This window comes from Rhamphochromis sp. 'chilingali' (genome assembly GCF_963969265.1).
Source record: "Rhamphochromis sp. 'chilingali' genome assembly, chromosome: 22".
Classification (NCBI taxonomy): Eukaryota; Metazoa; Chordata; class Actinopteri; order Cichliformes; family Cichlidae; genus Rhamphochromis; species Rhamphochromis sp. 'chilingali'.
This window is the reverse complement of record NC_137950.1, coordinates 12,439,458-12,452,001: the sequence shown is the minus strand read 5'-3', so window position 1 is coordinate 12,452,001 and position 12,544 is coordinate 12,439,458. Positions and strand designations below refer to the sequence as shown.

At 39.6% G+C, this 12,544-nt stretch overlaps 1 protein-coding gene across 2 annotated transcripts; it reads right to left on the bottom strand.

The window, feature by feature from the left end:
• Positions 1-41: 41 nt before the first annotated feature.
• LOC308390516 (circularly permutated Ras protein 1-like) lies at positions 42-9,877 on the bottom strand. 2 transcript variants are annotated; one of them, XM_080872601.1, is made up of 21 exons: positions 9,753-9,877; positions 9,452-9,547; positions 8,285-8,494; positions 7,437-7,664; positions 7,221-7,343; positions 7,062-7,133; positions 6,850-6,923; positions 6,480-6,665; positions 6,346-6,387; positions 6,098-6,187; positions 5,509-5,660; positions 5,325-5,406; positions 4,808-4,938; positions 4,205-4,289; positions 4,007-4,113; positions 3,790-3,902; positions 2,757-2,874; positions 2,130-2,270; positions 510-594; positions 397-423; positions 42-301 (listed from the first exon to the last, which is right to left on the bottom strand). In XM_080872601.1, exons 2-21 carry the CDS (start codon positions 9,534-9,536, stop codon positions 230-232), a joined length of 2,223 nt encoding a protein of 740 aa, XP_080728727.1. In that variant the 5' UTR covers positions 9,537-9,547; positions 9,753-9,877; the 3' UTR covers positions 42-229. The 2 variants fall into 2 exon arrangements, with proteins under 2 accessions (XP_080728727.1, XP_080728728.1); XM_080872602.1 differs by lacking the exons at positions 42-301; positions 397-423; positions 510-594 and adding an exon at positions 692-934.
• Positions 9,878-12,544: the final 2,667 nt, after the last annotated feature.

Below are 12,544 nucleotides of genomic sequence, written 5' to 3'. Positions count from 1 at the left end.
TGTAAAACTGCATCAGTAGTTTTCTTGTGTAACAAAAAAAAAAAAATCAAGCATGAGAAATGAGGTGTGAGATATACTGTAATGCATTATTTACAATGTGAAATATTTGAGGGATATCCATCCAGCCAAATAATCAAAGTCTAAGTGCAGCATTTGGCCTCGGCATTCAGACTCGAGTTGCTTTCCAACGAGGTAAAAGGGGAAGGAGGACAGTTGGCTGGGCTTGTGTTTATTCTGAGATAGATTTCTTGTTTCTCTGCTTCATGGTGTAGAACAGCGCTGCAGCAGCGTCTGTGATAGACTGGCGGGAAGAGAAGAAAGGAGGATTTATAGAAAAAGGAATCTGGACAGCATAGTAAGTATTCTAATGAGAAGCAGTATAAGAGAATGAATTACCTGTGAGTCTGAGCTGACGGTGTTTTTCTGGGGAGGGGAAAGGAATTAAGTGTAAAAGAAGTCTAATGTGATGCATTCAATCTAATAATAAAAAACACACAGTAAAAGCTCACCTGTGTGCAGTTGGTGTAAATCGGCTCCATGGTTTTAACCCATTCGTTGTAGGTTTGTTCTGCCTCTGCACTGTGGTTATGCTTTCTGAAAACAGCCAAACATTATGCATAAATCATTATCTATTAATCACAACACATTATCTTGATATTACCAAGATAAGGAATATAAAACATACAGTTCTGTGCAAAAGCCTTGACCCAATCTTCATTTCTTCATAGTGGTCTTGAGCAATAGGTTCTGGATTTCTTGATGCCTTTGGACATTGGCTGCTTTTCCTTCTTTCATTTATTTATTCATTTATTTTTAGAAATGATCTGACACAGGACCTGAGAGATGCATCTGACCCTTCAGTTGATGCATCTGCTGTTCACTGAAGCCTCATCAGAAATGGCCTCAGTGGAAAGGTGGCTATGAAGAAGCCATTCTTAAGGAAGAGAAACAGGAGAAAAAGGCTGATGTGTGCCAAATTACACAAGAACTGCACTGAACAGGTTTTATGGAGCGATGAGCCCATAAATGTTACATTTTTAGGTTGAATTCTCAAAATATATGGATGCGGTCAGGCGAGAGGAACAGCAGTGATTGTCTAACGCCATCTGTAAAACACGATGGCGGCTCTGTCAAAGTTTGGGGTTGCATTTCAGGCAGTGGTGTTGGAGATTTTGTCAAAATTGCTGGAAATATGAATGCAAAATATACCAGCGAGATTTTGTTTCACCATGCATTACAATCTGGAAAGCATCTGATTGGCAGTGGCTTTATTTTTCAGTATGACAATGATCCCAAGCACAGAGTGGAACACCATCAGTCATGAATTGGCCTCCCCAGAGCCCCAACATGAACATTATTGAACCAGTGTGGGCAGAAAACAGAACAAAAGACAGCCAACATCCAAAGAAGAACTTTGAGTGTTCTTCAAGAACTATTCCTGAGGACTGCTTAAAAGAAATGACAAGAAAGCTCAACTACGAGACTTCAGGCTGTGTTTAAGAATAAAGGTTTCCACACCAAATATCGACCTTTGTTGTGGAAACTTTAACAATAACCTGCAACGCACACAGTGAGCGTTTTGAAGTGATTTAAGCAGATGGAGCCTCAATATCTGTTACAGTGTGAGACCATAAGGCCCATTTGTAGCACACATGCATACAACTAAGTGAGAAAGTGATATTACTATTACTAATGTGATATGATTAAATATGTGATTCAACCTTGTTAAAATTGCACAAACTGTTTTTGCTTGATAAACTAGATTTCCATCAAATAAAGCATTTTTGGTGACTCAAGACTTTTGCACAGCACTGTAAATAAAGTCAACATGAGAACTTTTAATACAATTTAAAAGGAAAAAGTGAAAAACCAAGCTGCAGGGTAACCTTTGAATCAGAAAGTCTGGGATAATAATGGTCTTAAAAGCACAGGAAGCGCCTGAGCTTCTGCTTCTCAACGCAGTCATATTTCTCATCTAAATACCACATAATGCCAAATGTGCTTAAACTCATTTTTTCACCTTCTTATTTTCATACTTGTGTCATTTTGTCTGTCGATTCAGCCTTATTAAATGTCAGAATTCAGCATAAAACGATGGCCTTCAGTCAGAGGTCCCTGCTGCTACTCACATCGCTCTCTCAATAAGCTGCTTCTGCATGTCTCCTTCCCTCCTGGCGTAGAGCAAGCGACCTCTGACAGCCAGAGCGGCGCTGGCTTGTGACGAGTTGAGCTGAATGATGGCCAGACACAGTGAGGACAGCACTGCCGAGCTGGGGAGGGGGCACAATGTGTTCACAAGAGTGCTTCTCAACATTTACTGCATCGGCATTGCCATTATGTTAATGTGGAAAAACACAGGCCCCTCTCTGGATCTGCTCAGACGATGAATTGCATGACCTTCACTGAGCGTGTGAAGACTGGGCTGAGTGCTTCATTTACTGTGTAACTAAATGTTAGAATGGATGAGGCATTATTTCTGCACGAAAGCTCTGGTATCTCAGCAACAGTCAGTCTCCTTGGATTATCGAAACCTGCTTTGCCTAAAGGTTCACTGAAATTGCCATAAAATAATACATCTAATCACTTGTTGTCCTGAGGGGCAGAACGTCTCGCTGATTAAAGATGTCAGAAGATAATGGCTTGTTTAAGCCATCCATAGACATGCAAATATCTCTGTGTAGTAAAGCTGCAAGTGGAGGAGAATTCAAAACTAAAAAGTAAATAAAGCATTGTAATTAAAGATTTGGCATTATCACCCGTCATCAGTAACTTCCCGGTCTGCAGTTATCAGTCTGAGCATGGTCCGCCCATTCCTCTGCCTGTACTTGATCTGCAGCTGGATGGATACACGGCTATTAGGAGATGGTGGCGGCACTATAAAGAAAAAAAAAAAAAAAAAAAAAAAAGGAGTGATTTGACAGTTTAAAAACAAAACAAAACGAGCTGTATGAATATTTTAACTCAAGAGGTATGAGTAAAATCTGCAATTACCCCTGCGTGTGAATCTGCGCCACACTGTTTCCTGCGTGTCATTCCCCTGACTCTCTCTCCCTGCCCTCCCGGCTGAGACTATCTGTGGTGGGTAAATGAGTTAAATGTTGCTCTGGCCTGCATGATCAGTCCCTGGTCAGTTTGGATCAAATGAAGCATTTTTCGCCCATCTGATGCACATATCTCAGAATTCAGGCTAAATCCCTCAAGGCAAGTGTTCAGTGATCCCGAGTTGAATTTGGCCTGTAAGTGAATCTGTTTATGTTGAATAAATTCAGATGGTAATTTACCAACACTAGATGGAAGAGCCTTTTACCAATGTGTTTTGCCACAGGGATTTCGTCTCTATAAAATACAGCTGGACACACTAAAGAAAATGCACAGCCATGGTGGGATCAGAGTAGAAGTCAGGGAACCATGACTTAATTTACTGAAATCTTTTTTTTCCTCTGCTGTATTTTTTCCCTGTTTCTTAGTTGTTATTGTCTTGTTTTTCCAAGTCCCAGTTATCAGTGTAACATGTCTGGGTCCACTTTGTTATGTTTGCTTTGTTAGTTTATGTTCAGATGCTGTGACTCTGGCTGCGTCTCACTTTGCAGTGTTGCAATGATCTCAAACTGAAATTTCTGTTTTTCATGGTTGGCAACAACAGAAATCACCACATGTCGCACTTTCCTCAAAGACCTGGCAACACGCGGCAGCTGCGATATTATTGAGAAATTCAGCACAACTGCAGCTGAAACTGAGAAAATAAACGAGCCAGTGGCGTCAGTCTATAAGAGTGTTTATTTTCCTCACCTTCTGAGACCTTTTCATTTGCTCTAAACTGGAAGGTGATGTCTGTATCTGGGTCCACATTCCCCACCTGTCTGGTCCCTTTGTGTCCTGCCTCCTTCTCTCCCTTCATGCACCTTTACCCAAGGAGAACATGACTCAGTGCTTAGGGTCATTTAAATCTCTAGAGGACCAATTCAATGAGCTCATTTTAAGTAATTATGTGCAGTGCAGCTCTCACATTGATTTTGGCAGCAGTATAATTACAGTACAGTGTGTGGCAATGGTCCGGTTTTGAATGATCTGCTCAAACTCTGGATGCAGCCTGCTGGGACTGGCTATTACCACCTAGACTCAAAGGGAAAGCACAGATTGACACCATGAGATTGTGCATGATTTGATGAGTCATATGCTTCGCCATGGTTACAGTGCGCCTTACCTTTCCTCTAGTACGATCAGCAAGTTTCCCCAGCTCATCCAGTCTACAGTCTGTTCCCTCTATGGACAGCACAGACACTGTGACGCTAAAAAAAGAAGAAATCTGAGGATCATCACAGTGCATCAAGACCTTTCATTGGGTAATATGAGTACTAGTGCTTTTAATAGAGACTTAAATACATAACTGCCTCAACAAGTTCATTCACTGTCTCTTTTTACGTTAGCGTAGAGCAGCGGTGTCAAACATAGGGCTCGCGGAGCCAGAACAGGCCCACCAAAGACTCCACTCTGGCCCACTGGATGAAGGGGGACTTTTCACTGTATTTAAGTTTTACAGCAGTATGTGATAAACTGTTAAATGACAGAAAATTTCCTGTTTTTACATGATCTATTATTTAAATTCATGTTTTTTCAGTGGGTCCAGAGTAAAGATATTTTCTGTAATTTTACACATTTATCATTTTCTTTTCTAAATGTACTTGTATATTGTTCACATGTTGAAATAAATTACCAATCAATCAATCATGTCTGGCCCACTCAAGTTCAAACTTAAGTGAATTAGACATGCCTGACGTGGAAAATTTAGTTAGAGGTATGTGCTCACCCGTTATCAGCAGCAAACTCTCCCAGCTCCTGGTAGAAGATGGTGGATGAGACGGGAGTAAGAGCATCGGTGTCTTCCACTTCTAGATTTCCTAACTCTGTGTTGGCTTTCCCGTCTGTACAGATAATCACCTTCAAGATCAACAGGGAAAGAGAATCGGGAATGCACTGTTTAGAAAGCTGAACTGTAATTGATTACCACAAGGAGGTCTTAAAACATTTTCATGCAGTAAATATTTATATAGCCCAGCTAACTATATGGTTCAATCCACTTTTGGTAGGTAAAATAAAAAGCAGTTTGAGTCTAGCTGGAGAGATTTGTTGCATATTTTCCACCTTGCTCTCACTCTTTGTTTCCTGCCTGCCTTTATCCTGCTCACTTACCCGTAAAATTACAAAATCCTAAAGAAGCTCCATCAGCCAAAGGCCCAAATTCTCATTAGTGTTGTGACATAAGATTCAAGCAGGTAAGCAGGACGCATAAACTGGATAAAAACTGATTTGTTGGCCAAACTTACCTTTGAGCCTGGTTGTCTGGAGGCAATTGCAATTGCAAGCAGAGCAGCTGGACCCAGAGCGGTGGCTCCACTTGCAGACAGTCTTTAAAATAAATCAGCAATAGGAAGATCAATACATATAATGCAATAATCTAATTAAAACAAAACATCTAATTTTTTTAAAAAAGAATTTTTTTTCCCATACCCCACAACTTGTCTTTCTAAATACTCCTTTGTCTGTGAAAGTGGAGGTGGACTAGGAAAACTGGCCGCAATCTCTTTCAAATAAAGGCTTTCAATCAACTGAGCCCCACTCAGACAACGTGATTTGAAATTCTCATATCCGTGCATTGTCACCTGAAGATGCAAACACCGAAAGATGAAAAAAAGTAATAAATAAGTTTATACCAGATAATAAAGAAAACAGTGAGGAGAATCAAATAAAATCCACCGTAAAAAACAGCATTTAATGATTTTAGACAAGGAAAATTCCAGTGAAGCAGCTGTTTTGTACACTGAAGTGAAAACTTATAATAATTTTACAGCTTCCACCTCACCTCACTCCTCCTCCTATCAGAGAGAAGAACAAGGTGCAGAAGGTTACCTGCCTAGTGACAGAGACCATTAGCCTCGTCACAGCAGGTAGTTTGCAGTAAATAGTATTATGATCATAGTTTGCGACAACAGCTAGCCTAGTTTGTGCTTGTTCTTCTTCCTCCTAACACAAAATGTAAGGTCAGCATGACTCTGCTCAGGAGCAGGCAGTGGAGATGCAAACAGCGTCACGTATGTACCTCATGGTTGAAGGAGATGAGCCCCACTCTTGTGCCAGGTTGTTGATCGTTTAATCTCTCAACGCACAGTGACACAGCTTCTTGGACAAACTGGTTAGAATAGAACAATCTTTGATTTGTAGCGTCTCTTCACATAATTGTCAAAAATAATATCACACAAAAATTCTCAGCCACAGATTTCAACTGGCAAATATCCCGAGTCCTTCAAGGTAACTTCAAAATAAGGAGAAAAAAGAAAGACAACTCACCTGGAGACGGGATTTATTCACAGTATGCTCTCCCTCTGACACCTAAAAACAGTAGAGACGCCACAGGTTGTATTCATGAACACCTGCTGTCACAAACAGCCTCGTGATGCCAAGTGTCTGTAGTGTTGTTGTACCTCGGAGGTGATTTTCATTGAGCCTGATACATCAATGCAGAAGAGCAGCAGAGGATCCGTATCGCACAAAGGCTTTTCATTAGGATTGAGTAAAAAGAGTTCGTCCTGGTAACCATTTAGAGGACTCTGCAGTAAACTGGGCGTGTTGGAAAAACTGGAGGATTTACAGAAATAACACTCATCAACCTGAAATGCAGCAAAAGGAGAGAACACAAACTCAGGATCATTTAAACCAGACAAGTTGTCCATGTTTCCTTATGATGTGATCAACAATGTGCACGCTTCTTTCAGGTTATCCATTTCTGAGATCAGCGCCTCTGAAATGTGAATTAATAGTTATCGGTTTTCAGGTTTAATACGATGCAATTACCGTATTGTCATAGCAAGTGTCCACCACGGAGCCACATTGGGAGCAGAGGCTGTGTACTCCCTGTATGGGGTCAACTGGAAAAGAACAAAAAGGTCATTGCCACCATGAAATATGAACTGAAATCAAACTAGATTTTTTCAAAAACAGAATCACAGCCAATCAGATTAATTTTTATTGGTATGATGTTGATGTGGTGATAAAGGTTTACTTACCTTTTTCCTCTGAGAGTAATTTTCCTAAACTTACAAGAACAACATTAGGATTTCCTGGCAGATCTGCTGATTCTGGGTTTGGAATAAATTAAGCATTAAAAATATGCATTTCATACTACATCAGTTTTGTAATGGCTCAGCAGGGACTGCTGTAATCACCTTTAGCACTAGGGGATAGAGGAGTGTTCGGAGAGGTTGAAGGAAGTGAGTGGGACGAAGGTAACGGCATTATGTACTCGGGGACTAAATTCATGAATTCAGGTCTTGGAGGGATGACTCGGGCTAAGATGAGAGGAGAAGAAAGGAGGATGATCTGGATGAGGATGTCCAATCAAATTAAACTGTGTTAATAAGATAAAGAATGTTGCCTTTTACCTTGTGATGACACAATGCCAGAATCAGCCGGCAGGTTCACTTCGCCACCAGTGCCTTCTGGTACACTGTTAGAGTAGTTTGGGTCCTGGGGTTGTGCATTTAAATCCGGCTCAGTTTTTGGGACATCATAGGCAAGTTCTTGGTTGATGATACTTGATTGAGGGCAAATGAGCGGCTGGTCGTAAGAACATGGCTCTGATCTGGTTTTCAGGGGAGGTGGAAGAAGAGCTGGTAAAAACAAGCAGAAACAGAGTGTTGATCATAAATCTACTAAACTGCAGATTGTGCTAATGAGGCACAGTAAGAACCCAAACCTAAGACTCAAAGGCTGACATGAAGGCGCAAAAGATGAAGGTTTATTACAACAAAGCCAACATAGCTGGAAGGAGACATGCTTATTTATACACAAGGAGGGTAATCAGGGGAATGGGAAACAGGAGGGTGATGGCACACAGCTGGACATAATCAGGGAACAGAGAGGAAGTAAAACTAAACACAAGACACAAAGGATGAAAAAAAACTACAAAATAAAACAGGAAATGTAGAAAGTTCCGACCCTACAAGGAGTTTGAACTCAGGAGCTTCTTGCTGTGAGATCAAGTAATAACCACTGCACCACAGTGCAACCCTGTTGTGTGTGTATATGTGTGTGTGTTTGTTTTTTTTAAACAACCACAACAGCAATGACCACAAAAAGAACTCTTAAAAATGGCTGCATTAGTCTAAGTAACTGATAAAATAGCATCCAACCTTTATGTGTGGTTTCTGTGTGGTTGGATGCTAAATGTAGTGTGAGCAGTTTAAAATAATACATTCAAATGACAATATCAGTGCTACATTCACTGTACCTGTCTTTTTAGGTGGTGTTGGCTGCTCAGGTTTTACACTGTTCAAAGAAGCTGCTGCCAGTATAGTATTTTCATAGAAAACAGAGTTCTCCAGGACTTTCTTCACATCCTTGCTATTTTCTGACTCTGTCTCAAGGTGCTTTCTTGGTGGGACAGGCGGCGGAGGAGGAGGAGACTGAGGACGAAGCCGAGGATTAGGAGGAAGAAGAGCTAATAAAAAACAAACAAACAATGAAAATACAAATTAATAGAATAGAATAAAAAGAAAAATCTGTGCAGTGTTGACCTTTGTGCTGTGACTCAGGTGGCTTTTACTGAGTAAACTACGTAAAAGTAAGCTCTACTCTAATACACACAGGAGAGGATGTGTGCAACTGCTTGAATAATGGGACGACCAAACAGTCGTCCAGAAAGCTCAGATGAAAGAAAAATCCACCTACAGATACTTTTACGTAGTTATGCATCATCAGCGTGTGATATTCAAAGCAAATATCTAAAGTCTGCAAATTTAAATAGTCTGTTTTTATTTATATGAAAGAAACTATATCATGATGTTTTTTTGTTTTGCTTTGCTTTGCTTTTGTTTCATTTGTTTGTTTGTTTAATTTAAGACTAAAATAAATTTAAATGAATTAGAGGTAAAATTTGAGGGGGTAGGGTCAAATAAGTGTATACTTCTGCCTACTCCTTTTCAAACAATGATATTATGTAATGATGGTGAATGTATATGTTTGAAATAAAAAATAAAATGAACTGATATGAAAGTTGTTATTTTGTGCTTATATGTTCTTTAATCTGTTTTCATAGTTTTATACTAGCTAACAACTTCAAACATTTCCTTTGGCAGAGACGGTAAACAGGTTACAAATGTAGCTGAAAGTATCAGCTTTGTGTCTATTAGAAGGATTTCACCATCAGCAGTGTCTATTTAAACCTGCAACTGCAGAATCTGATGTTTCCTGTTCTTGTTACGCATAGCTGAAATACTTTCTTTTGTCAGAGTTGACCAACTGTAAAGTGTCTGTGTCTATTTAGCAGCCAGTGGGACAGAAGCAAAAAACAAGTTGACACAGGAATGTAACATCTGAATTTTAAAAAATTAGTATGACTTCCATAACTTAAATTTCCCCTGTGGTAACGCATGCCGGTGTTTGACTGAGATCATACCTGAACGTTTAGTGATGTTTGGATAGCGTCTCTCCTTCTGACTCAATGATGGCGGCACATAAACAAACCCACAAGCAAATTCCATCGTGACTCTACCTGCCAGTGACAGAAATGACGCGATTAAACAAGACAATGAGTGACATTTAAATCAGGACGCAGTCCCACCCAAAGTATTTAAATAACTGTTAGCACAGATGTCCCTGAGTTGCAACTACTGTAAAAAAAAAAAGAAAAAAAAAAGGAAAACAAAATTAGGTGACATGAACGGATTCTTTAAACACAAGTAAGTAAAAGTACTTACAACATAGAAAGTTCTTTGAATTCAATCCGTACAGTACAGCGAAAAATATACTTTCAACTCCGTCTGGTCTCAGAAATGTTTCAGTTGCTGTTCTGCGTCGTGTCTTTCATTGAGTTATGTCTCAGACATCTCATCCAACAGGTTTCTTTCCTCAAGAGACTTCACTCGTAGTTTGCTGTGAGGGTGTTTACCCAACTGTGCTTAAAAAATATCCCGAGTGTTGGCAAAATGGATGAATGTGCTGGGAAACAGGAACATTTGTGTCTTTTTTAAACCTCCAGTTTTAAACTTATTTTCTACTTCACCTACTGGTTATTCCAACCATAACAATCCATCCATCCATCCATCTAATTCATGGTCACAGAGGGATGGCTGGAGCCTATTCCAGCTGTCATAGGTGGAGAAGTGGGGTACAACATTTACGCTGTCATCCAAAATGTTGGCACAAAATTCAACTATGAATTTTTTAGTTTTTTGTGGGTTTTTTTAATTTTCTTTTTTTCTTACTTCAGTATATCACAATCCTCTCTGGACAAACACCCATTTTCAGTTCAGTCCTTGTACCTGATCATTATTAGAGGAGGGGTTTTGTTTGTTAAGCCAGCTAACACTGACCTATGAATCTTTCAAACATAAAAAAGGTGCCAACTACATAACTAAAACATAACAAACATAAATAACAAAAAAATTACAGAAAAAGAAATTTACAAAGCAGTTGTAAATTGTATCTTTAGGCACTTTGTTACTAGCAGCCTGTTGTAAAACAGATGATTTGTTTCCAAAATCATGGCCAATTGCCAAACCATTTGGCTACTGGCCAGAAACCTGGACTATATCAGCATGTTGTGCAATGTGCTCTAAAAAACCCCCCAAAAAACTAGTGGCAGATCTACTAAAAAACCTACAGCAGATGAACAGTATCTTTTTCTGTCATCATGCGCTAAGAAACGGGAAAAAATCCAGCAAAGATCTGACACAAGATCCGACAGAGGCATCTGAGTCTTCAGTTGATCCATCTACTGTTCACTGAAGCCTCATCAGAAATGCTCTCAGTGGAAGGGTGGCTGCAAAGAAGCCATTCTTAGGGAAGGAAACTGTGAGAAAAGGCTCAAATGTACCAAATTACTGAAGAACTGCACTTAAATCAATGGCAACTCATCTCATGAAGTGACAATCCAATATTTACATTTTTGGTTTAAACTGTCAGATTGTACAAAGGCGGTCAGGCGAGAGGTACAGCAGTGAGTGTCTGTAAAACATGGTAGAGGCTCAGTCATGGTTTAGGATTGCATTTCAGCCATGGGTGTTGGAGATTTTGTCAAAATTGACAGAATTACGAACTCAGAAAAGTGCTGTCAGATTTTGATTCACCATGCAATACCATCTGGTAAGTGATTGGCAACAGCTTCATTTTCCAGCTTGACAATGACAAAAGCATTCACTAGATCTGGAAAAAGAAATGATATGATAACTATATTTGTATAGCACTTTTGTTTTACAGTGACAAACAGTTACAAAGTGCTTCACAGTTTGAATAAAACCACACATTCAAAACAATAATACATATTGCAGCACACAGACACACGGTCAATCACATGGTTAACTAAAAAGTGACCATTTAAAACAAACCACTGATTCAGCTGACCTTAAGTACCTGAATGTGTTCCAGAGTTTATGTACTAGAACCTCAAAAGCATAATCACCTCTGGTTTTAAAATAATGGTGTCAGATTATAATCAGATTATCTGACAGGCTAACTGTCATGGTCCCAACTGGCCAGGAGGGTTTTTCTCTTCTTTTCTTTTTCTTTTTTTGTCTTTCTCAGTGTGTTTCTATAAACTCAGTTGGAGGGATGGACTTGATTTTCTGTCTGACCCACCCTTTGGATGGTGCTGGGATTCCTGGGGTTCACACCTTCAGTCAATTCACATAATCAGGCAGTGCATTATTTAAGGACTGGCTGGTTATTAGTAATTTGATCAACTTTTTTGCCCTTTCATTATTTCTTTTTGTAGTTTTATAACTGAAGCTGGATTATTCAAAAAGACGTCTCTGGTCCTGATTCATCACGCTTACCTGTTTCTCTCTGACTGGTATTCTTGGTTTGGAAAAGATTTCCCCGAAAATGTTCTCCATCTCCTCCTGGATTCTTCTGGCTGTAAACCTTCACATGTAGTCACCAATCTGTGAAAGTAAGAATTAAATTCTATTCCACCCAAATTAAAATTGCAGTTGAACTCCTGTCTCGTTCCCATTGAGCTACACTTACTGGAGTTAATTATTTCTATTCCCACATTACCAGTAAATAAAATCTGTAAACCACTGCCAGCATAGAGTCCTGCATTTGAGTCGGCGTTCTTCTTAATTATGATATGACAGCTAATAGGTCTCAGAAGCTCTGCTATATATGTACGAGCCTGTAAAAACACACAATGGAAGACTATCTAGTTATGGATCGGCCTCCCCAGTGTCGTTTTGTCAAACTGTTGAAATCATGAATGCAGAAAAGTATAGTCAGATTTTATTTCACCATGCAATACCATCTGGCAATGATCCCAAACCCACTGCCAGTGCAATAAAAAACACTACCTGTGCACTCAAAGTACTTTACACAACATGCCTCATTCACTCAAGCACTTTTTTCTATACTTTTTCCTACTTAAGTGTTTTCTATCCAAAATTCACGCTCCAATGGATGCATCAGAGAGCAACTCGGGTTTAGGATATTTGGCATGCAGAGTAGTCAGCGATTGAACCACCAGCCTTCACGATTAGTAGATGACCTGTCCTAC

Coding starts and splice junctions, on each gene's coding strand:
- LOC308390516 (XM_080872601.1), bottom strand. CDS start 9,536: ATGGAATTTGCTTGTGGGTTTGTTTATGTGCCGCCATCATTGAGTCAG. Junction 8,495..9,451: donor AAACATCACTAAACGTTCAG/GTATGATCTCAG, acceptor GTTTTTTATTAG/CTCTTCTTCCTCCTAATCCT. Junction 4,939..5,324: donor CCAGACAACCAGGCTCAAAG/GTAAGTTTGGCC, acceptor TTGATCTTGAAG/GTGATTATCTGTACAGACGG.